This window comes from Macrosteles quadrilineatus, unplaced genomic scaffold, assembly GCF_028750875.1.
Source record: "Macrosteles quadrilineatus isolate MER2022 unplaced genomic scaffold, UCM_ALF_1.0 Scaffold_9__3_contigs__length_116548681, whole genome shotgun sequence".
Taxonomy (NCBI): Eukaryota; Metazoa; Arthropoda; class Insecta; order Hemiptera; family Cicadellidae; genus Macrosteles; species Macrosteles quadrilineatus.
Window position 1 is genome coordinate 115243308 of NW_026542602.1, and position 26058 is coordinate 115269365.

Sequence of the window (26058 nt, forward strand, 5' to 3'; positions counted from 1 at the left end):
TACAGCTGATCGTGATTTACCACTAAGCAAATAAGCAATATTACATTTGGATTACTCATAGAGGAGATAAATTCAAAAAGGGGGGCTTGGGTTTTTTAAATTTAATTTAACTTTCATATAAACATGACAATCCCATTGGTACTGTTTACTAAACAATGGAGTGACTTAGAAATGACTCAGCAATTTCTGCAAGATAAGAGCAGAATGAGTTGTAAAAAACTCTAGATAATATTATTTACTGTTTGTTGTTAAGGAGTTATCAGCCTTGGGTATTAAACGCAATCTAGTTCAAGTGCCTTAATTTAGAGTGTGGGCTCCATTGGAACTGAGCATCAGTGTTGGATGGATTCTAAATGGTTTGTAGCTCATAGATAAGTTTATTACTGTGCATGTTATGTTTATTTAACCATAAAAACTGGCATTAGTTTGACTTATAGAATCAAGTGAACACTTTTTTTTACAATTTTCTAACTTACAGTGAGTGTGTGTGTTAGTTGGTCTAAATGGAAGTAAGTTAGCTCTAGCATTCAGTCCTAGCTCCTAGGCACATTTTTGTTGTATTATATAAACACACTTCTATAAAAGGAAACATACATTAAAAGTAGCAAAAAAAAATCCCCATTATATTGCAATATCAGTTATTATGCACTACACCAATATTATTATACACCAGTGTATGACAAATAAATTTTATGATACATACCTGAAGATTTAGCAGTTGCCACAAAACATACTGTATTGCATCTTGAAAGGTAATGAATAGTAATACAGTCAAATTTTTGTAATCTTTAAGGCCTTTTACCAAATCAAAATATAGGCATAAGCTCTAGAGAACATACAAATTAAGCTTAAGAGTGTTTCGATTTGCCCTAAATGGTAATTTGTTGAGCTCTGCCCCACAGGCTGATTTCCAAAAGGCTACTTCTTACATGCTTCTTAAGTTTAAATGATGTAATTAAGTAAAATGGAACAGCTGGTCGATACAATCAACAGGTGTTTGTTTATTTAGTTGAAAGATTTTTTTTGTAGAAATTTGTGTGCTATTTAGTAAGAGGGTAAGGTCATAGATAAAACCATAGACAAAAAGAATTAAATATAGACCATCATCCGTGCTGCGATTAGCATAGGTTCTGACGCCCACCGCTAGGAGCGCCGTGTAGTTATGGCGTAACTACATGGCGCTCCCAGCAGATGCCAGAACCTGTGCTAATCGCAGCTTGGCTGACAGTCTATATTTAATTAGTTTTGTCTATGATAAAACATACCCTACCCCTTAGTAGGTTTATCATCCTTAAGGATCAGCTGGGGGAAGACAATTTGTGTTAGTTCCATCAAGTGCAATGTAGGGGTTGTGTTTTGTTTACAATTTGTTTCTTTTCTTATTTCAGTACCGTAATTTTAAACATTGTTTTATTGAAACCAAACGATCCAATCATAAGAAACTAGTGTGCATGTTGCTTGAATTCGAGCAATTGCAAAGTATTACAGGAGTTATTTCAAAACGAATAGGTAACATCAGTCATATATACAATGTGTTTAAAGAATCAACTCAAAGATTACCGGTATGTAACTCAGACCATGTTTATCTTCGTTATTGATAAACCTAAAGCATTCCGGCCGGTTTTCTCCTTCTCAAAATGCCTCGCTGTACAGGCAACACAGGTCATTGATAGAGGGCCAATTGAGAATGAAAAGTCGTTTTGGCGTAGTGTTAGGGCGCATTTATAACCTAATAGTTGAGATTGTCCAGGATCAGGTGCTGACTGTGATGAGTTAAGCCTATTACGCGCCACTGTTCTGTAGCTGCGGTCGTTTATCACGATTACGCCTCCTGTCTATGTTTCGTTGTCGTCGCGTCGGAGGCATTTAAAAGAAAAAAACAACAAATAAACAAATTATAGCTACACAAAACAACGATAAATGCACATTAAGTTACAATCATGCTAACACTATCCGTCATAGCGACACAAGGTGAGTGAGCGTAGCGAACGAACTTCAACCAGGACGTGATTGAGCCATGCGAACAAGCTCATCTTGAAAATTAAGAAGTTAAACGGGGCAAAGTCCGCGGGTACAGCTAGTAGTAAATAAATGTACTCAATGCGTTTCATTGAATTGAAAAATAAATAACAGCAATAAAATTATACAGCTGATCAAAATGTAAACAATTATGTTCTTCATAAGGATAACAAGTGAACTTTCAAAGCCACTGGGGCAGAGCTCTTTCCAATGAGATGTCAATGGATAAAATCGGTTAAGAAATGGCGGAGGAGTTCAACCGACAAAGTTTCATGTAGCGTATTAATTAATTATATAGATAACTGATCGTTCCCCAGTTATATAACCTATATAAGTTATATTCTAGTTATATAGGTTGTACAATAGTACAAATCATAAAATTAACTCTAAAATAATAAAAACAATATTCTTTTGACACTAGCAATCAGTGTCACCAACATTGGTCTGTAATATTGTTCAAGCAAAGTTAAAAGAGTTTCTTTTTTAGTTAATTGTTTCTCTATTAATGCATAACCAATTGTAGTACCTAGTATTATTAATTATTTCTTTACAAACAGGTAAAATGGGACTGATTTTGGAACATGCATCAACAGAAATACTATATATCTTTGCTCTGGCCGTTTTCTCAATTTATTGGTATCTAACAAAAAATTACAATTATTGGGAGAAGAGAAATGTGCCACATAAAAGACCAGAGTTTCCTTTTGGATCGACAAAGGAAATTGCACTTGCAAAAACATTCACCGGAAAAGCTCATGACAACATATACAACGAGTTTCCAAACGAAAGATACTACGGTATAATAGAATTCAGGAAACCAGCATTGGTAATAAAGGATCCGGAGTTGATAAAAAAAATTATGGTAAAAGATTTCCAGCACTTTGTAGACAGACCGGTTTTAATGGGTAATCCTGATGAATACATACTAAAGCATCTACTTACTTTAAAAGGCCAAGAGTGGAAAGAAATGCGGTCAAAACTAACACCAACTTTTACCTCTGGAAAAATGAAACTTATGTTTCAGTTGATGGAGAAATGCAGCGAACAGTTAAAAGAACAAATTGAATCAGAAATAGAGAAAAATAGTACGATTGATGCAAAAAATCTGCTTGCAAGATTTACACTGGAGATAATAGCGTCTTGTGCTTTCGGGATAGAGACTAACGCCATAGCAGATCAAAATACTGAATTTTATCGTATATTCGGCAAAACCATGAAAACAAACATGCTTCGTTACATCAGGAGAATCTTTCTGGTGGTATTTCCTGGCCTCATTAGTTTACTCAGGATCAACCTGGTGAAGCCTGAAACTAGAGATTTTGTAACTAATCTTATCAAAGACACCATAGAATACCGTAAAAAAAACAACATAAAGAGAAATGACTTCTTAGACTTGCTTACCAATGTGAAACCCATAAAATCTTCAGAAGAAAATGGTCATGAAAATGGAGAGAGGCCCTGTGATAAGTCAGATGGTAAGTACAATTAAATTAACATTTGTAAAACCTTATTTTGGTTTTGGATTTAAATTATTCATAACTAATGTAAATAATGTAATTTGTAGGATATAATTTTGTTATTGTGCCTTGTGCTTACCTACTTATTATAAATTATTACTACCACTCAAATCGAATCCAATCTTTATTCAACACATAAAGACTTCCCCGACATGACGTCCCCAAAAAGTGGAATATCAAAGTTAATTTGACCAAAATGTCAACTGTGGGGATGTAATCCTTGATTATAGCTCACAACAAATTACTCAACAATCTCCTGTTGCAGGTCTCACGATAGAGCAAATGTCAGCCCAGACGTTTGTCTTCTTGATCGCAGGATTTGAAACTGCATCATCGCTAATGTCTTTTTGCCTTTACGAGCTGGCCAGACATCCTAAAATCCAGGAGAGACTTCACCGAGAAGTTAAAGACGCTGTGGAAAGGAATGGAGGGAAAATGTCTTACCAATTGCTACACGAAATGCCTTATCTAGATCAAGTTATCAATGGTATGTTTGATGTCTTCAGGTTGAATTATCTTATCTCACTTTGTTAGACTTACTACAGTGCAGAAAATATTTACCATATTAACTACCTGCATAATGAAAAGTACCTAACTAATATAGTTACTTTCAAACTTTTGAATAGAATACTGTAAATAATATATGAGGATTGTTATGGGGTTTAAAAACCCTTATAAGACATTTTTACAAAGTGGGTAACCTTTAAGGATATGATAGGGTCAGAGGGTTGTGAAAGGAAATAATAGTAATAAAGTAATGTGATATTAATTAAATATATGTTTAAGAACAGCAACCTTAAAGGGGCCTGTTTCATAATAAACTAAAAGTTAAAAGTTGTAACTTTTAATTTCCATTACATTTGCATTGGGTGATCAGCTGATTTACTAATAATATTAGTTTGTAATTTATTATGAAACAGGCCCATATGCAATATGTCACTATTTTGTTGTTTGAATATCCTAACTAAACAACATGTTTCGCAGATGATTAGGATCTACAGGGCCTGTATCATAACTAAACTTCAAACTAATATTATTAGTAAATCAGCTGATCACCTAATTTAAATCTTATGGAAATTACAAGTTACAACTTGTAACTTTTAGTTAATCATAAAACCCAGGGTGTTTTTTTAGTGAATTTCCCTATAGGAAACTATAGACACCCCATAAAACCCCCCATAAACCCCCGTTCCCGTAGTCCAATCATATGCTGGTTCGCGAACTCGTTAGAATAAATGTGTAAGTTTACACGTTTATACCAAATTTCATCAAAATCGGATCATTTTTGCTCGAGTTATCTTGCTAACGGACACATATATGAATTTGAACGGATGGTGTTTTTGGCCTCTAGGGACGTCAAAACGAAAAAGTAAATCGGTCCCTGGTCCAGATCTTACCATGAGTACTACAGCAATAGCTTAATATGGGAAATTCGCTAAAAAGAGATAAAGCTTAGTTTTGTAAATATTTTGTAAATTTATATCATTATTATAGATATATATTTTTTTAAATATAAATACAATTTATGCTTAGAACATATTAAACTCTTTAATTATATGTAACCCTCATACATGAGTCTAAAACATTTAATTTGAGACTTAAATAAGGCATTTCGGATAATTAATTCAAAAGGTACAGAAAAAGATTTAAATTTCCAAGATGGAGGCAGTTTTTTCAGAATGGCGGTCGTTCACTGAAAACAATACTTTCTCCATATATACTATGGTATAGGGGGGGGGGAAGTAAAAATAGAGTTAAGCTAGCTTACCTGAGAAAGTTAGAGTCTAAAGGAGATAATGGATATACACAATTAAAGGTAAGAAAATAAAAAACTGATATTCTGTCTTAATAAAAGACTTCTTCTGAGGGTAGGTTGAAATGAAATAGTTTCTCTTCAGAAAATGAGTTGTAGATGTCATGCAATATAGAGAAATATTTAAACCCACTTTTTGTTAAATTTCAGAAGCACTTCGTCTGTACGGGACAGGACAGGTTCTAACTAGAGTGTGTACACAACCGTACCAAGTGCCAGACTCAGACCTCCTTATAGAGATGGGCATGAAGATTATCATCCCTTTGTTCTCGCTGCACCACGATCCTCACTACTATTCCGATCCTTACACCTTCGACCCAGAGAGATTCAGTGACGATCAGGTCAAGAAACGACATCCTTACGTCTTCATGCCTTTTGGAGAAGGACCAAGAAACTGCATTGGTATGTAGCTTTTGTTATTTTTATCAAAGCAAGCGAGACATTCTTTACTTGGCAATGACAAAACTGATCTGCAACCATAATCCCAATTTGCTGAGAATCCTGCGATTCCTCTGTAACTTCTTTATCTTGCTCTTTATCTTGCTCTTTAATTGCAATAATATTCATGATAAATATTTGTTTCCCCAGAGGCAAGAACTTAATAATCTTTTAGTAATCTGGTACCGTACTTTGTTTTTAGAAGCGTTCGTTAGGAGGTTTTTAGCGTTGATAGTTCTTGCAGAATATATGTTTATCTATCCTCCGATACATTGCTTCACGGAGTGTAGCATATTCTTCTTAATATTTAACAGTAGATCGAACTTGGTGCCACCGTAGTGGTTGAGTGCACTTCTAGGGTTTGTTTCATTCACATGTACTGTGGCTGCAGAGTGTAAATAAATATGTTTAAAGGCAGGTCTACACGCAAGGATTACCGAACTTTTTACCTGCGCAAGTAAAATCGTTGCTTGTGTACCGCAAAACTGTGCATCTTTGAAAACTGCCCGGAGACGGAAGACGGAGCGATAAAACTATTGCGGAGAGCATAGTTTTGACAAAGTTTTCAAAAAAGTCGTTGCGTGTGTACACTGTCATCCGTTTCAACTCCGTCTTCACGCTCAAAACCCCAGTATGCAGTGTTGTCTTCACGTGCTCTGTCAGAGGTACAAGTGTGTTTTTTATTAGGATCGCAGATATTCGCCAATGTCCCCGTGATTTTATTGTTGAATTCATCGAACTGTGCAGAAGTTTTCCTTATTTATGGAGGGTCAAGAGTAAGGAACTTAGTGACTGTGATAAGAAAAAGACTTAGTGACTTAAAAAAAATACAAAGCAGTTGTAGATTCCAACGTGAACAGAGAAACTATTATGAAATTGGTTGTCTTTTTAGTAACCAACGTCTTGACTATAATCAGCGCCGTTGTTGCTCAGACTTATTTCTTTGCTTTCTTGTAACACTGGCTGCAGAAATCGACTACAGTAACACATCTTCCATAATATTACATGCACATACACTGAAAGTTATCACAAAACTACAGTATACTAAAAGATGGTGCTGAAACCTGTACCGTGTGGACACATTTCGTTGCAACGACTTGACTGCAACGTTTTACCTGCGCAGGTAAAACGTACCCGGAATCCTTGCGTGTAGACCCCCCTTAAGAGAGAACGAGCCACACTCTTAGCGAGATATATTAAAGACTATATCTTGAAGAACAAAGGCTTCTACAAAAACAATTAACATACTGTACCATAGTTACTTATAGAAAAAGGAGGATAGCAGCTGGCTTACCTTGAAGAAGTGCAGGTAGGTCATAGAACACACGTACAGAAGAGACGCTGAACCAGATTATCCAAATTAAGAACTCAGGTCAATCTTTGACCATCAATAAACTTATTGGGGCTTTGCCCAAAGAAGAAGACGTCCCTGTCTGAGAGTGGTAAAGAAGAAGGTAAAAGGTAAAATGTAAAAGGTGAACACACATTGGCCCCCCGGGGAACTTTTTTACATCGCCAGTTCCCCAGGACAAACTTAAAAACCAGTAACTTAAGAATTGTCAATATGTCCAATGAACCCTTTCACTTTATGTAAAAATCAAGAGCAATATTTTCATTACAAATCCACCAGTTTTTTAAAATAAATTTATTAAATTATAGGTACCTACTTAATTTAAAGCTACATGGGGCTTAATCGTTTGAGCTCTAAAGCATAAAGAATGATATAACTGATATAACGGAAGCAATATTTCTATTTAATTGCAGTTTTTATGAACATAAAGAAGCAAGTTAAAAAAACACTCTGTACAAACAAAAAATAGTGGACGGATTTGGTGTAAGTTGACAGGACGGGTGGATTCTATAAGTAGGTAGCTTCTAGCTCAAATTGCAAATTTTAATACAATTCACTTATGCTTACTGTATGTTTTTTAAAAACATTGTTCAACAATTTTTTTTATTTATAAGTTGAGGTAAACGAGATATAAATAGATGTGACTTAACCAATAAATAATCCACCTTGAAGCATTGAAACTGAATTTAAATCTAAGGTTAATATTTTAGAGCTTTCTTAGTTACATTTTAACATTTATTTAAACTTACTACTTTTTACATTTCAGGTATGCGTTTTGGGCAAACTCAAGCAAAAGTAGGCTTAGCGACTGTGGTGTTGAACTTCTTAGTAGATCTCTCACCCGAACAAGAGGTTCCAATTGCAATCGACAACAAAGCAATCGTAATGATGCCAGCCAAGCCTGTCCTTTTAATGCTTCAAAAGAGAACATGAAACTTGAGATAGTAAGATAATACAATGAGGATTCTGTATTCTTTATCAACACACAGTTGCTAGTTGATCTTAACAAGATCTTTACAGTGCCGTCATCTGACACGGAGTGTTGTCAAATGGCTCCTTACAGGGCCGGCTCCATAGGAGGGCAGGCCAGGTAGGCCTGGGCTTACCCAAAATTTTGGTAGATATTTCATAATTATAGATAAATAAAGACATTTAATTATATGTAAATAAAGGGAAAGCGTTAAAACTCATTATTTTGCATTTCAATTATAAAATTCCCCAATTTTGCAGGAAAGCCCCTAAATCCTCTTATACCCTGATCAGACTCCTTCTCAATCCTTGTCAGGGCTACCAACGAAATTTTTTCCAGGAGCCGCCCCTGACTCCTTAGATGCCCACCCACTATGTTTCCTTTTAAGCGAATTTCTTTATTGGGAAGTATTTAGCAAATTTCCTTATAGGGAAGTAAATAGCTATTACCATAGGTGGCATGGTAAGACCTAGGCCCGGGTCCGATTTACTTTTTCATTTTGATGTCCCCAGAGGCCAAAAACACCATTGCAAAAGCACCATGTGTATGTATGTATATGTATACTGTATATACAGGGTGATTGATATAAGTGTGCCAGCCGTTTTATTCGAAAACTATAAGAGATATCAAAAAAAGTTAAATGGTAAGTGCCTTGGATTTTTTATTAAAAAAGTTATAGTCAAGTCAAAAAAATGATTTTAGCCGCCATTTTTCCAATATGGCTGCCAACTTTGATTTTTCTTATGGAACACCCTGTATTTTATGATGTATTCTGGTAGAAAATGTGATTTTAAGACGATTTTATTCTTGTGATTTTTTTCATAAACCTAACCGTTTCAAAGATAATAATGGTTTAAGTTGTGAAATTTTGAATGGTTTTCGAATAAAACAGCTGGCTTGCTTGCTTAGGCCTGTATCGAAACTCTTTCTCATGCAAAAATTTCAAAACTTTAACCATTATTATCTTTGAAACGGTTAGGTTTATGAAAAAAATCACAAGAATAAAATCGTCTTAAAATCACATTTTCTACCAGAATACATCATAAAATACAGGATGTTCCATAAGAAAAATCAAAGTTGGCGGCCATATTGGAAAAATGGCGGCTAAAATAATTTTTTTGACTTGACTACAATTTTTTAAATAAAAAATCCAAGGCACTTACCATTTAACTTTTTTTGATATCTCTTATAGTTTGCGAATAAAACGGCTGGCACACTTATATCAATCACCCTGTACACAGGGTGTCCATAAAAAACGTTTCAGGACTTTGGGAAATGAATCCTCATACTGAAAGGAAGAAAAAAGTTTCAGTGAAGGTATGTCCGAAAATGCATTATTTACCCAGTTATCCGCCATTTTGTTTTTTTTTATACAAAAATATTTTTATCTGTAAAGTTTTTTGTTCGATGGTTATAAAATTTCGTAACCATGTTAACATACAAAAGACCTATAATCGAAAAAAATAATAAAGTTATTCCAATTGTAAATTTCAAAATGGCGGCCGTTTAAATTTTTCTAACTTAAATAACTCAAAAAAGGCTAGTTCTATCATAGATAAAACATGGTTCTATGAAAAATGTCAAGAATACTTTTTTTTTAGAATTTGTAATTCCCTATCAAACGATACCAAGATCAAAAAGATCGGACAAAAGAATAAAAGATAACTGAAATATAAAGTTTTTTGTGTAAAAATAAGGCAAAGTTAGTCGGGGGAACCCTTAATTTTGCCTTATTTTTACACAAAAAAACTTTATATTTCAGTTATCTTTTGTCCGATCTTGGTATCTTGGGTTGAGGCGACCGGGAAATCCCAGAATCGCGTGGGAGTTGTTTGAACCGGGAATTATGTGTGAATTTTGTATTTCTACCTGGAGTTTTCAATTGACGATGACCTCCATATGTCCGTTGGGGATGATTGCCGTTTTTCCGCAATCACGCGGGAGACGATTACGATGTCTTCAAGACTACGGGAGACGATTACGATGTCTACAGGACCGCGAGAGATACAATAATGATTTCTACACGGCCACGAGGGATGATCAGAATATTGCCGCGATCACGGAAGACGATGATAATGGCCACACGATCGCGGGAAAACGTTATTACTTTTCCTAATTTGCGGAAGAGGATGATGATCTCCACAAGACCGAGGGAAATGATTACAATTTTGCCACAATCGCGGGAGGCGATTACTATGTCCACACGACCGCGGGGGACGATATAATGATGTCTTCACGGCCGCGAGGGGTGGTCAGAATTTGACCGCGATCGCGCAAGACGAGGATAATGTCCTAACGACCGCGGGAAAAGATAAGAATTTTGCCCCATTTGCGGTAGACGATGAAAATCTCCTCACGACCTCGGGATATGCTCATATCCCTCATATTGCCTCGATAATGGTAGACCATGTCTAAACGACCCGACCGCGGAAAATAGTAAGAATCTTGTCGCAAACGCGGGAGACGATTATGATGTCTACACGGCTGCGAGGTTATAAGCAATTTACCGTGATCGCATTCAAATACAACCACCATTTTTTTATTTACATCGGCCCTGCTGGGAAAAAGTGTGAACGTCATGAAATCGTGACGTCGTGCGTCACGGAGCGTCCTCTGACCACCCCCCTGACTCTCTCTCTCTCTGTCCAAGGCTCTGTTCCACTATCTGACGGAGACTTCAGTTCCAGTTCAGTTCAGTTACTCCAGTTCAGTTCAGTCTACAGTCACAGTCACAGTCAAGACAAGTCGACTGTCGAGTCAGTCAGTCAGTCTCAGTCAGTAGTCAGTCAGTGTTTTTGTCATCAAGTTGAGGTTAGCTGATAGAACTAAATAATTTTCAAATTAAAGGTTTCCAATGAATTTTAAATAAAATAATTGCCATAATATGATTCTTAATTTATGTATTTGGTGCACCAGGATCATACTATATAGTTTTGTTTGGGAAAAATCTACTACTGTACCTAGTTTTTCCATACAGGTAGGCCTAGCTTAAGTAGCCTACCGTACGCCTAGGCTGTGGCTGTGTGGAAAATGAGATGAAAATGTCTTAAATGTTTTTTTTAGGCTATAAGATAGCATGGTCTTATTCTTATCAGTCATCACTGGCTTTCACATTCAATGTTCTGTTAAATGTTGCAGTCTCGCATAGACCTATGCTATGTTTATGCAGTGATTTAATCTATTTATATTAGGCCTAATGTATTTTTGAATATAAAAATGGTGTTACCGTTGGAAGAATAAATACCATACAATGTTATTAGCTGTAGGGGGTGCAGTTTCTTAACTGGGCTACGCTAATATTGATTGAAACTATCGATTCGATTAGTAAACCTTAATGCGATTTTTTCACCATCAGCAAGTATGGTTGGTTAGGTTAGGTTATGATAGTTTAATTTTATAATAGATATATTTTAAAATATCGATTATTAATCAATATTTTCAATTCGATAGTTTCAATCAATATTAGCGTAGCCCAGTTAAGAAACTGTATACGCAGAGGATAGGCCTACGCATCAGGTAACCGGACGTGGTTTAGGCGTCCGGCAGTTAGGCTTTGTCATAACCTAACATAACCAACCAAACTTGCTGGTAATGAAAAAATCAAATGAAGGTTAAATTCTGTTCTTAAAATAAAATTATAAATGCCAAAAATTATTACAAAAGATGTACCTACTGTTAAGAAGAAATGGCATTCAAAGCAAAATCTTTGACAAAAAAGTTAAAGTTACCGATAGGATTCAAACCAGGGACCTCTTGCATATCAGCCGAGCACTCTATCCACTAAGTTACATCACAAACACCAATGGCTGTGCATCGTATTGTTGTGGTAATGGTGTTCCGGACCCCCATAACTTGGTGACGTCACTGCTGGATGCTTATCCACGCCTGGTTACCGGACGCGTGTCCTCTGTGAATAAAATAATGGTGCTGTTGTTTTAAACCCCAATACAGCATTAGTTCGTATGAAATGACTTAACAGTTCTAATACAGTAGACTCCCTCTTATCCGTACTCCACGGGACCGTGGCCAGTCCGGATAACGGGTGATATTCGACTTAAATTTAGGAGAACATCGTATTTAGACACGTGATCACTGGTCTCAAATCTTTCCCACGAGAACAGTCGTTTCAGTACTGCCTACTTCCTGCCGATCTAGTCCGGTTAAACCAATGTGCTGATAAAAATTGTCCGGTTAAAGAGATGTCATTTCTGCCGAGTGTAGTCCGGTTTAAAGGTGTCCGGATAAGAGGGAGTCTACTGTAATGGCATTTATAGTGTTGCACATCTCAAATTTACATTTATCTAAGTTATTGCATTGTTAAACTAGGTCCTGGTTTTAAAACTTCATGTCAATTTTAAGTTAACAAGATTGCCTACTATCTTAAACGAGCTGTTACGCACGGGCTTCACCCCGTTTGACTTCATAAGTATTAATACAATTATTGATTGGTTAAGTTAAGCTGAAAGAAACAAAATAGAATACAGTAATACAAACAAATGAGTACAGCTGAGATACTTTTTACATTAGATATATGGAAAGTTCTCTTTAGAAAGGATTTACGACCTTAAAGGCCAATTTATGAAACAATGGATAGTTTTGCGCAAGGTTTCTCGTCATGACGAACATTTTAAGTAAGTTATATGGTTTATGGGAGTGTGACTTATAGTTTTCTCAAAAGTTCATGGGTACTTTTGGCTTTATATATAGATAGGCCTACACAGTAGGCCTAGGCTACTTTATTTATTTTCATTCCTGCATGGGGCCCTGAATTTATATATCTACAATATGTACAATTTGTGTGAATGGGCTAGGCCCATTCCTTGACAAGATCAAAATAAATTAGTCTACTTGCGTGTAAATGCCTAACGACCATAGGCCTATATATTTTAAAATGTCTTTAACTTATGCCATTTTCTCATCCTTTTTAGTAGGCCTAACTTTAAGTCAAGGTTAATTCGTAAGCTTTCTCAACATCGCTGGCATGCTAGGACTAAATTAAATTACCGGTACTTTCCTGTTAAAGAGAACATTTATTATCAATTATTTCTTTTTTTATAGGCCTATCGATAATTTATTTTTTTATTTGATATATTGATATTAACAAATAGAAACTTATCAGCTGAAAACTATGATAAATAAATATTGTTCAGTATCAACAAACAATAATAAAAACATATTAGGCCTATATTGATATGAAACTGTTCTTAACCAACCAAACTTGCTGTAACATTTCAAAATTCCGTTTGATAGCCTAAGTTATTCCCCATATGCCTTTTCTGTTATCAAACGGAATTTTGAAACGGTAACTTGGCCTACAGCAAGTTTGGTTACCTTGTTATAGGCCTATTAGGTTAGTTTAGAATAGTTTCATTTCATAATCCAATATATAACTTAGGCAATTTTTTTGCCTAATAACAAGATTAGTTTGTTCTTAATCTTATTCTCTAATACAAGCTAAAACTCAGTAACTTGGTTACTGAACGAAGTATAATTTAGACATATTTGCTATGTCTGTTTGTCTGTAGGCTAATTTAAATGTGTTTGAAGATATTAAAACAGATGGAATATGAATCGTAAAGGAAAACAAAAATATTGATAGCCTATATCGAAAAGGAATCACGATAATAATGAATGTTCCCCTTAACAGGAAAGTACTAAATTACCTAGGTATAATTTAAGCATTGATTTAAGTCAATGGTAGGCCTATTAATGGCTCTAAATGTCGAATTACCTAAGTTAGAGGACTCAAACTGTAAAATACATTCATGTAACTGACCTAATTACCCCAAAATGTTATTGATTGATTATTATTCTTAAAGGTATATTTTAAAAGTAAGCCATATAGGGCCTATATTGTGACCTTATTTGGGTGACGTGGGACTTGTGCTTTTGCTTTGGACTGTAGCTCTCTACTAAAATCAATATCCTGTAACCTAGCACACTCGCGAAACATTTATGGGCCTTTTAACTCAATTGTTACAAACAACTTCACACTAAAAACTATTGGTATTTTCAACCGTGTATACATCTATGACTAACTTGGATACTAGAATACTGCATCGGTGACTGACAAAGTCGGAATAGATTGCGTCACATATAATAATAGGCTACTATTTTTCACATAAAAACTAACTAAGATGGCGGAGGGTTACCAAAAAGTGGTGTGTCGTCCAGCTCACTTAGTGAGTATAGAGGCTTGCCCACCAGATAGTCTCGCTCAGGGTGTCTTTGAAGGCCCTAATGTCCAGCTCGCGCACTTCAACTGGGAGCGTGTTATAGAGCTTACTAGTGTAGTACAGTTCGGCCAAAGTTTCTGTACGCGCGACCAGATCTGGTTGGGTCTAGGCGAGGGGTTTGGCGGGGGTACTTTTGTAAAAACATTTGTGTCTCGCTACTCACTCACCCCTACCCCCAGCACTGCCAATAGCCCGTACCCGTATGTTTTAGTTCGGCTAGTAGTGACTCGTCCACGCGCACAGAAGTTTTGGTCGAACTGTAAGGGTACAGCCATTTTGAGTCTAGGCTAGTCGGCATCTAGGTAGGTCAAGGTGATGGCCTTGATAGGAATGCAGGTACTCACGTCGAGCAAGTTTTGCTGAATTTTCTCTTATTACTATGCTATTTAATACATACTGGCTGTAGTTACTTACAGTAGGCCTGCTCTACTTTTGATAACCATATCATATAGGCCTAGGTGACTTAGGGCCTATGCAACTTACTTAGGGTAACCTAATAGTCCAGTCAATTCGTCGTGGAAATCTACCTTACGTTACAAAAAATAACTGTTACGAGTTTTTTCCTTAACTTTATGTTTTTTGGGGCGCTGAATCCGAATCTGAAGAGATCCAACAAAAATTCCTTGTGCGTTTTGAGCTAGAGGCAAAAAATAAGAAAATTTTCGCTGTTTTTTCAGTGTTTTGCTTATAACTTGGAAACTATACATTCTACTAAATTTTACCAAATGTGAAAATGAAAGATCATGAAATTTCCTACAAAATACATATGTATTATTCTTTATCAAACGTACAATTAGCTCGCTAGAGTGCGCTCCAAAAAGAGAAAAATATCAAATTTTTGTAAAAAACACGTTTATTGCCAGATTTTCACATTTATTACTGAAAGTACGCGTTTATTGAAGGTGGACTATGTAAGCAAATTAAGTTTAAATACTTTACATGTAAGCCCCAATTAGTGTACAATTTAAACATATCTAATTTATTTCAGAACAAATAAGAGCAAAGACAATATTTTTTTCAGTGACTTTTTCCACTGCAGTGGAAGACCGCTGCTTAGAGTCCCTCGAATGTGGTTGGTGTTCTTCTGTACAATACGGTTCAGTAATTCACATTTCATCTTGCTTTTCCTTGTGTTTGGTGCGCTGATAACTGGGTAGCTATTAATGAAATTATTTTAATGAGTTTAAAATTATCGGTGGACAATTGAAATTAAAGACACTGATTTAGTTGTTCACTGGTTATGCTGAATTTAATATTTAAAACAAAACAGTACAAAGACAGAAATGATGCTAACAGTTTGGAATACAAAATTATTGAATTGATTCGAGAAAAAATAACTAATAAGAAAATAGCTCACTGTATAAATGAACAATTTCAATAAAAAAAAAAAAAAAAAAAAAAAAAAAAAAAAAAAAAAAAAAGGAGGACGCTTGAGGTGTCCCTGCCGCGTGAGTTTTGTTTTAAACACTGATTGTTACACTTTAAGCATCCCCAAGCCCTGACGGGCAAGGGAAGGGATGTTAGGAAGTTACTTTAACAATATGACGAGAGCTTCCTTGTCTTCGATCCCTAAATTACTTATTTGTTTGTTATTCTTCAATTGTTTACCTTATTAAAATTAGGTGTGATTATTTGTTTGTATTACTGTATTCTCTTTTGTTTATTTTAGCTTAAAGTAACTAATCAATAGTTTTATTAATACTTATGATGTAAAACGGGGTGAAGCTCGTGGGTAGTATATATGGTATACGCATTTTGGGATAATTGTTTCATAATGTAAAAGGAATTTTACGTGATGTGAGACACATATTAATGAACATTTAAGTATTATAAATATCATTCAACATGAGAATTCCCATTTCAAGATTTTGATGGATTCTGTGTCGTCCCTCTGAACTCGGTATTCTCTGCTGTCTACACTGTATTCATGCTGCTCAGAGATTTCGAAGTGAACACCACAAAACCTTTCCATCTCTTTAGTAATGTGAATTATGGATGTGTGCATTTGTAATCATCTAAAGGATATGCTATCAGAAATATTATGCATTCCAAATCTACCCTCAATTATAGTACTTCTCATGAGGAATTGCTCTATTGTTTTGTGTACAAAGGTGCCATACCATAGTTAATCGGGACGACGGATTGTGAAGGCGTCTTACAAGTGAAATTGGCGTTTTATGTCACGTCAATGTTTGTAAAAAAATAAAAAGAGAATATGTTATAATTAGCTGTTTATGTTAAAACTGTGTACGATAATGCTTTCTTATTCAACTTACAGGTTAACCAACCATAGGCTACTGTATAGTTGTAAAAATAAATGTCTAACTATGGCAAGTTATGTTTCACAGAATATTTGTCCTTTCGTTCATGATAAATTTTAGGTGTTTTTGGTGAAAGTAATTATTTGAGAGGGTTTTTTTGAAGCTAGAATTAAGTTAAATAGATAGTGAAATAAGTTACAGAAGAGAAAATGAGTTGAAACGCTGTACTTTAAATAATACATGTGAAAATATGGCAAAAAAGTTGTTTACAACAATGTAAAATTTTTGTCTTTTTGGATCGGGTCCCAATTATCGTCTTTGCATCTATATGTTCTGAAATAAGTTTCGATATGTTTTAATTGTACACTAATTGGGGCTTACATGTAATAGTATATTTCGTACATAGGGCCGAAAAAGAGGTTTTTTCCGGCTCGAGATAGTTTTTAAGTTCGAGACGAAGTCGAGAACTTAAATCAATCGAGAGCTGCAAAACCATTTTGGTCCGTGGTACGAACGCTATTTCTCACCACACTATACCCTATTACCACTATTCACCACTATAATAATCAATGCACACTGATAGTCAACACTACTACAACTTTAAGGTTATGTGAAGAAATAGTTTGAGGAATCAGCAAAAATAAAAATAAATAGTTACTAGGCAACAGTGACAATAACACAATTCTATTGCAATGCTATGAATTTTGATTGTGTATTTAAAATGCATTCATGTTTTAAGTAAGTATGCGGACAGCTGATTTTGCGGCCCCGGCCTGTAAAAACGTGCTCGGTCCCCAAATAACGATGACAGCTGGCATGGCCAGCAAAACGTAACTTTCAGCCACCAATTAACGTATGTAATACAGCCAAAAACATCATAGTCTGGTGAAAAGTATTTAAACTTAATTTACTTACATAGTCCACCTTCAATAAACGCGTACTTTCAGTAATAAATATGAAAATCTGGCAATAAACGTGTTTTTTACAAAAATGTGATTTTTTCTCTTTTTGGAGCGCACTCTAGTGAGCTAATTGTGCGTTTGATAAAGAATGGTGCATATGTATTTTGTAGGAAATTTCATGATCTTTCATTTTCACATTTGGTAAAATTTAGTAGAATGTATAGTTTCCGAGGTATAAGCAAGAAACTGAAAAAAGTGCGAAAATTTTCATATTTTTTGCGTCTAGCTCAAAACGCACAAGGAATTTTTGTTGGATCTCTTCAGATTCGGATTCAGCGCCCCAAAAAACATAAAGTTAAGAAAAAAACTCGTAACAGTTATTTTTTGTAACGTTCAACTACCATTTGACTGGACTATAACTAAAAGAGAGAAAAACAAGCCAATCCAACACCATGATAGAATAACAAGATTCAAAGATTTTATTATTTTATATTATTAACAATAATCAGTACCTAATAACTTAGGTATTAAAATACAGTAAACCCTCATAAACTTGACACCTGGCAACAGTCTGTGTACCGTAATTCGACAGTCATTGCTGACAGGGCGCACACAATAAAAGCAATTTTTACAGAACTTTTAATTTTCATTTTTGAATATTGTTTAGGCCTACTTACTCAAAATGTAAAAATACTCTTCATTAAGTAGGTAGGTAATAGATGTGTAAAAAATAATCTGTAACCTAAGTTGAACGTGCCTTGTTTGTTTGCAGAGCGGTGGAGGCTTTTAATAAATGTATTAAGCTTAAATGTTGAAAACCTGTCCTGGAACATTTGTGAAAGGTGTCCGGATAAGAGGGAGTCTACTGTAATGGCATTTATCGTGTTGCACATCTCAAATTTACATTTATGTAAGTTATTGCAGTGTTAAACTAGGTCCTGGTTTTAAAACTTCATGTCAATTTTAAGTTAACAAGATTGCCTACTATCTTAAACGAGCTGTTACGCACGGGCTTCACCCCGTTTGACTTCATAAGTATTAATACAATTATTGATTGGTTAAGTTAAGCTGAAAGAAACAAAATAGAATACAGTAATACAAACAAATGAGTACAGCTGAGATACTTTTTACATTAGATATATGGAAAGTTCTCTTTAGAAAGGATTTACGACCTTAAAGGCCAATTTATGAAACAATGGATAGTTTTGCGCAAGGTTTCTCGTCATGACGAACATTTTAAGTAAGTTATATGGTTTATGGGAGTGTGACTTATAGTTTTCTCAAAAGTTCATGGGTACTTTTGGCTTTATATATAGATAGGCCTACACAGTAGGCCTAGGCTACTTTATTTATTTTCATTCCTGCATGGGGCCCTGAATTTATATATCTATAAGTAGGTAGGTAATAGATGTGTAAAAAATAATCTGTAACCTAAGTTGAACGTGCCTTGTTTGTTTGCAGAGCGGTGGAGGCTTTTAATAAAATGTATTAAGCTTAAATGTTGAAAACCTGTCCTGGAACATTTGTGCCGTTATTCTGTTTTAGTATGGTTGCTAAGCTACACAAAGCTAGCGGCGCTAATATTATAGGTAGGCCTACCGTTTATGAAAACATCTTTAGAAGTTATTATGGAAGATAATTTATTGTATTGCTATGTTTTGTTTCAGATTGATTAATACGTTAACTGTGGAAAGAAGGATATTAACTTTGTAAACATGAGTCATAAAAAACCACCAGTTTTACGCCCTCATGAAGAAGAAGAAATTTTAAATTTTATCTTAGAAAAGGCTAAACAAGGCGATCAGGTTAAACGTGAAGAGGTTCTTGACCTAGTAATAAAGTTTCTCAAATCAGACAATCGTAAAAACCCTTTTAGGAATGGAGTTCCGGGTGATAAATGGTTTTCACTTTTTAGAAGAAGACACAACAGTCATTTTTCAAAGCTGGAAAAAGAACATCTTATCATTTTGGAGCGAATTGTAAGTTGTTTGATAAGAAATAAAAACATGTTTAAAAAGTTTTAGGCCTATAATTGACTTGAAATTATTTAATACTAGTGAATCTTTTGCTTGAATTCGAGCAATTGAAAAATAATACAGGAGTTACTTCAAAACGAATAACAGTCGAATAATTTCTGATAAGTTTAAAAGAGTTAACTCTATAACTGATGGAAACACTCACGATGTACATAACTGTTTGATATAATCAAAATTTCTTGTAAATATTTTATCATTTTTCAAAAGATCTTTTTTTTAGTGTTTTCTTTTCTACAAAATGTTTCACAACTTACTTATAGGTACTTATTCATAAGGTTGTCCATGTTTATCTTTGTTATTGATAATATAGCCTGCATGGTACCACCATTGTCGGCAGTATGTTTACAAATTTCAGACATAAGCGATAAAATTTGCTCACATTGCTTAAGAACTACCTGATTCATAACTTGTCAGTCACAATTTTATTTGCTTCAATTGACATTCTTTTGGTTAAGCCGGGTTTTCCTAGGCGCGTAGTCGGCCAGCGGAGAGAGGAACGCGGAGAGCGGACTCAGCTTGTCTTAGGTAATTTAATGTTACCGTTTTCCTAGCAGCGGAGCGGAATGCCATGTTAATTTCAATTCCGCTCTCCGTTGTCCGCTCTCCGCTGGCCGACTCCGCGTCTAGGAAAACCCAGCTTTAGTTGCTGTGAGTAATGTCAATTTGCCTATATTTATCTGAGAAAATGTAGGGTTATAAGGTTAAGGTTTTGTTCAGGTGGTTTTTTCCCATTAACTGTGAATAATAATTTAATCCTTTAATGAAAGTGTTAGTAAAGGCTTCTTGGGTGTAGTCATATATTAAAAAATATCGGTTTTTCTTTTCCGAGTCCGTCCGCCTCTTCTACCCGTCTGAGTTTCATGATTTTGGTCTTAAATTAAAGGTATGCACCCGTAGATTTGCCATCTAGCATCGGCATTCATTTATCTGACGTATTACTCGAGTTATGCACAAACGTAATTTGCTCCCTGTACATTTCTTATGGGAGATAAATTTGGTTTTTCTTTTCCGAGTCCGTTCGGCTCTTCTACCCAACCGATTTTCATAATTTTGGTCTTAAATTAAAGGTATGCACGCCTAGATTTGCCATCAAGCATCAGCATTCATTTATCTACAGTATTTCTTGACCAAAAAACATAAATTAGATTTTTTTAAAATTGTTACTTCAATTGAAGATTCCTCAGTTATAATTACGTAATCCTAAATGTTTTGGTGTAAGAACCTTCAGTGAAATACCAGCTTTCATTTGAGCCCTTGATTATTAAGATCGGACGTACCTGAAGCACGCTGCTGAATTCCAAACAATAAAAAATGTAATTATTTTGGGATTTACCGACGACCAGTGATCAATAAGCCCATTTTTATTTTAGTTTGTTTATATGTTTTGTTCTTAAAATACTCCTAGAAATACAAGCTTTCATTTGAGATATATATGCACGATAACTCGAGCAAAAATGATCCGATTTTGATGAAATTTGGTACAAACGTGTAAACCTACGTTTATTCAAACGAGTTCGCGATCCAGCATGATCGGACCATGGGAACGGGGTTTTATGGGGTAAAAATAGGTTTTTCCCATTTTTGACCCAAAAAACATAAAATTTAGCAATTTCTTTCCAAACCATTTTTTAGAGCTTAAAAAAACTAATAATTTAGTATATTGAAGCGTTATTATGCGCCTAATGGTTACGTAGAAAATTCCAAAAAATTGTAAACTTAAAATTCCCATGTTATTCTTATGGAGAATAAGTAAACTGTTGTAGTTTGCTTGTTTATAAACATATTTTGATCAAATTTGGAAAATGTTTTTATTTCTTACTAACTATTAACATTTTACAAAAAAAGTTTTACCCTCCCTGATGCAGCAAACCTAAGTACTTGTTAAACTAATTCTATTTAAATAGGGAATAAATGTTATATTTTTAAGTAGACATTTCTGTGTAAATCCAATCAGTCAAATGGAAATTCACTTAGTCTGCAGGTTTGCTGAAGCGGGGGTTTTGTATGGTTATTGGTTACGGAGAAAATTGTAAATTAAAAATTCCCACGTTATTCTTATGGAGAATAAGTAAACTGTTGTAGTTTGCTTGTTTATGCATATATTCGGATCAAACTTGCCCAATCTATTTATTTTATACAGGGTGGGGCAATGAGAACGTCACAATTTGTTTTAGCTGTCACATGTTAATTGTTGCAACAACGAATGATCAGCTGTGCTTGAAACATCAATTAAACTATGCCATTTTAGTAAATATTAAGCCCGAGGCTATTAACACTGAGATTTTGATGTGCAAACCTATTTTTAAAATAGTGGTTCTTGTGCAAAAACCCAAAGATTGTGTGGACCACATTCCATCCTTGGTCAACATACTGCGACTCTTTCAACATTTGCTGGTGTACAAAGAGTTTTGCGGCACCCACCGATTATATTTAATGTTTAAGCGTTTATCCTAAATAATTTTACCCAGTTCACCATTGTTTTCCAATCTGGAACAGTGCCATGTTGACCAAGGATGGAATGTGGTCCACACAATCTCTGGGTTTTTGCACAAGAACCACTATTTTAAAAATAGGTTTGCACATCAAAATCTCAGTGTTAATAGCCTCGGGCATAATATTTACTAAAATGGCATAGTTTAATTGATGTTTTAAGCACAGCTGATCATTCGTTGTTGCAACAATTAATTAACATGTGACAGCTAAAACAAATTGTGGCGTTCTCATTGCCCCACCCTGTACTAAGCTATTAATATTTTACTATAAAATACCCCCGCCACAGCAAACCTGCAGACTAAGCGAATTTCCATTAATCTGATTGGATTTACACTAAAATGCCTCCATAAAAATAGCACATTTATTTCCTATTTAAATAGAATTAATTTAACGAGTACTTAGGTTTGCTGCAACAGGGAGGGTAAAAAAGATTTTTTTATAAAATGATAATAGTTTAGTAAGAAATATAAGTATTTTCCAAAATCGATCAAAATCCTACTAATATTATAAATGAGAAAGTTTAGATGTATGGATGTATGGATGTATGGATGTATGTTTGTGACAAGTGAACGCGAAAAATACTGGTCGGATTGGGCTGAAATTTGGCATGATGATAGCTCACATTCCCGATTAACATATAGGCATATTCTAATTTCAAAAAGCCTTTTGGGCTCCGCCCCAGTGGCTCTGGAGTTTCCCATGTTAACCTTATGAGAAATGGAATTATTGAATCTTAACAGCTGTTTCAATTAAACAAGTTGGTTCTGTGCTATGATGTTCAATAGCATTAAAGTTACAAGGATTACCAACAGGGTGCATCACTATTATTTCTTTTACATTTATGACAACAGCTAATTTGAAACCAAAAGGTGAGTGAGCGTAGCGAACGAACTTCAACCTGGAGGCGAGTTAGCGTAGCGAACGAGCTAACCTGAAGGCAAGTGAGCGCAGCGAACGAGCTCCAACCTAAAGGTGAGTGAGCGTAGCGAACAAACTTCAACCAGGACGTGATTGAGCCATGCGAACGAGATAATCTTGAAAACTAAGAAGTTAAACGGGGCAAAGCCCGCGGGTTACAGCTAGTATGTTCATAAACAAGCAAACTACAACAGTTGACTTATTCTCCATAAGTATAACATGGGAATTTTAAAATTAAAATTTTTTAAAATTTTCTCCATAACAATTAGGCGCATAATAACGCTTCAATATACTAAATTATTTGTTTTTTTAAGCTCTACAAAATGGTTTAAAAATAAATTGTGAAATTTCGTGTTTTTAGGGTCAAAAATGGGAAAAACCTATTTTTACCCCATAAAACCCCCCATAAACCCCCGTTCCCATAGTCCGATAATGCTGGTTCGCGAACTCATTCAAGTTTATCCCGCCTTACACCTTCAAACCAAATTTTATCAAAATCGGAAAAAAATTACTCAAGTTATCGTGCGGATGGACACACATATATATATATATCTCTATATATAGATATATAAAAATTTGAACGAATGGTGTTTTTGGCCTCTGGGGACATCAAAATGAAATACCCCCGCCGCAGCAAACCTGCAGACTAAGCGAATTTCCATTTGACTGATTGGATTTACACTGAAATGTCTACTTAAAAATATAACATTTATTCTTGATTTAAATAGAATTAGTTTAACAAGTACTTAGGTTTGCTGCATCAGGGAGGGTAAAACTGTTTTTTTTTTTTGTAAAATGTGAATAGTTAGTAAGAAATAAAAACATTTTCCAAATTTGATCAAAATATGTTCACAAACAAGCAAACTACAACAGTTTACTTATTCTCCATAAGAATAACATGGGAATTTTAAATTTACAATTTTTTGTAATTTTCTCCGTAACCATTAGGCGCATAATAACGCTTCAATATACTAAATTATTTGTTTTTTTAAGCTCTACAAAATGGTTTGGAAAGAAATTGCTAAATTTTATGTTTTTTGGGTCAAAAATGGGAAAAACCTATTTTTACCCCATAAAACCCCCCGTAAACCCCCGTTCCCATGGTCCGATCATGCTGGATCGCGAACTCGTTCGAATAAACGTACGTTTACACGTTTGTACCAAATTTCATCAAAATCGGATCATTTTTGCTCGAGTTATCGTGCTGACGGACACATATATATATATATATATAAATATATATATATATATATATATATGGATTTGAACGGATGGTGTTTTTGGCCTCTAGGGACCTCAAAACGAAAAAAAAAAATCGGTCCCGCGTCCAGGTCTTACCATGAGTACTACGGTAATAGCTTATTCCCTATATGGGAAATTCGCTAAAAGTAAATCGGTCCCGGGCTTAGGTCTTACCATGAGACCTATGGTAATAGCTACTTCCCTATAGGGAAATTCGCTAATATGTGTTTTTTTTAAACACACTTTATTACACTGCAGGCAGCAAACCTAGGTGCTTGTTATACCTAATGTTAATTGAATAGATTTAATTGAAAATCAAATCAGGCAAATGGAAATTCGCTTAGTCTGCAGGTTTGCTGCGGTGGGGGTATTTTTCATTACAACAATTCATTTCTTTCTAATAAGTCTTACTCATTTTTCTCTTTAAGTTTTTTATCAAATTAAGTTTTTTTTTACACTAAATTCACTCGGTCCTTTAGTATTATTCCCCATAAGTTTAATTGTTTGCTTTTTTTAAATTATACAACAGGTCTTTTAAATGGCACAAGGCTTATTGTAAAGAAAATGCATACAAATATTTTAGATTTGGAAATAATAACGGGGAAGAACATCGGGCAACGTGTACTCCTGCCTCACATTGATCTTTCACCTTCAGATACAACTGTGCCATTTTCTTTCAAGCGAAGACAATTTCCAATTAAGGTAGCATTTTGCATTACCATTAATAAAGCGCAGGGGCAAACAATTGATCGGGTTGGAGTCTACTTGCCTGAACCAGTTTTTAGCCATCAGCTGTATGTCGCCTTATCGAGAGGAAAATCATTCGAAAAAGTTAAAGTAGAAATAAAACCAAAAGGACGACGCACATTGATTATTGTATGGAGAGAAGTTGTAAGGCAGATGATTTAATATTTGTATTTATATTTTATTTGTTATTTAATGTAATGGTGTAAATAAACTAAACAAATTTTATTTATAACATAAATTATTAATTTGAGTAAAATGTTAACACTAATATTCAGTTTAATAAATTATCTTAAGATTTTCTGAAGTAAATTCCAATGCTGCGGAGCAGCACGGGTCCTCTAGTCCTTCTAAAATCACTTGACTTTAATGGAAACATAGATAGGCCTACATAAATGTCACCATAGCAAATAATATGACATACATGTCATCTTCTATATTAATAGGCAAGTAGCCTATGTTTCTTTAAAATCTTTTTTCTCACTTCGTGTGTATCACAGGGAAAATATGCTCATAAATATTGTTAGAAAGATATTTGCCTGTAGATGAGCAGAATACCTTTATAAACATTAAAGCTTTGGCTGTTTTTTAAAACAGCCTCAAAAGTAAGCACAAAAAATGAATTTAAAATAAAAAAAATAACATGGGCCTTATGGGTTACCATGCTGGTGACGAAATAACAAAGATATATAAACAGAATGTCCCAGCTGCAGCAAACCTGCCGACTAAGCGAATTTCCTTATGCCTGGTTTGATTTTCAATTAATCTATTAATTTACATTTATTTTTAACAAGTACCTAGGTTAGCTGCTACAGGAAAACTAATAAAGTGTGTTTTTTATTAAAATATCATTAGCTTAGTATGAAATAAATAAATCCTTCAAGTTTGATCAACATATATAGGCCTATCCATAAACAGGCCAACTACAACATTAATTTTCTCCCTAACCAATCACCATAATAAAACACTTTGATATACTTAATTATTTGTTTATCTAAGCTCTTTAAAAAGGTCTGGAGAAAATTTGATAAATTTTATGTTTTAAGGGTAAAAAATGGGAAAACCCCCTTTTTACCCCATAAAATCCCGTTAAACCTTGTTCCCATGGTCCGATCATG

The 26058-nt window shown here is 34.8% G+C and overlaps 2 protein-coding genes across 8 annotated transcripts in view; both read left to right on the forward strand.

The window, feature by feature from the left end:
• Positions 1-263: 263 nt before the first annotated feature.
• On the forward strand, positions 264-8328 carry LOC129004194 (probable cytochrome P450 6a13). Of its 3 annotated transcripts, none has more exons than XM_054432666.1 (5): positions 264-356; positions 2577-3494; positions 3802-4023; positions 5500-5751; positions 7905-8328. In XM_054432666.1, the coding sequence occupies exons 2-5, from the start codon at positions 2582-2584 to the stop codon at positions 8069-8071; spliced, it is 1554 nt and encodes a 517-aa protein (XP_054288641.1). In that variant the 5' UTR covers positions 264-356; positions 2577-2581; the 3' UTR covers positions 8072-8328. The 3 variants fall into 3 exon arrangements, with proteins under 3 accessions (XP_054288641.1, XP_054288640.1, XP_054288642.1); XM_054432665.1 differs by lacking the exon at positions 264-356 and adding an exon at positions 373-509; XM_054432667.1 differs by lacking the exon at positions 264-356 and adding an exon at positions 528-752.
• A 2564-nt stretch (positions 8329-10892) lies between these two features.
• Positions 10893-26058, forward strand: part of LOC129002185 (PHD finger protein 20-like) — a 105563-nt gene continuing 90397 nt past the window's right edge. For 4 of the 5 annotated variants that reach the window (XM_054429806.1, XM_054429809.1, XM_054429810.1 and 1 more), the window contains exons 1-2: positions 10893-11085; positions 19175-19486. In XM_054429806.1, the coding sequence (XP_054285781.1) occupies positions 19223-19486 (264 nt within the window). In that variant the 5' untranslated portion in view covers positions 10893-11085; positions 19175-19222. Of the gene's footprint in view, positions 11086-18279; positions 18418-19174; positions 19487-26058 lie in introns of all 5 variants that reach the window. The other variant, XM_054429807.1, reaches the window with a different exon arrangement.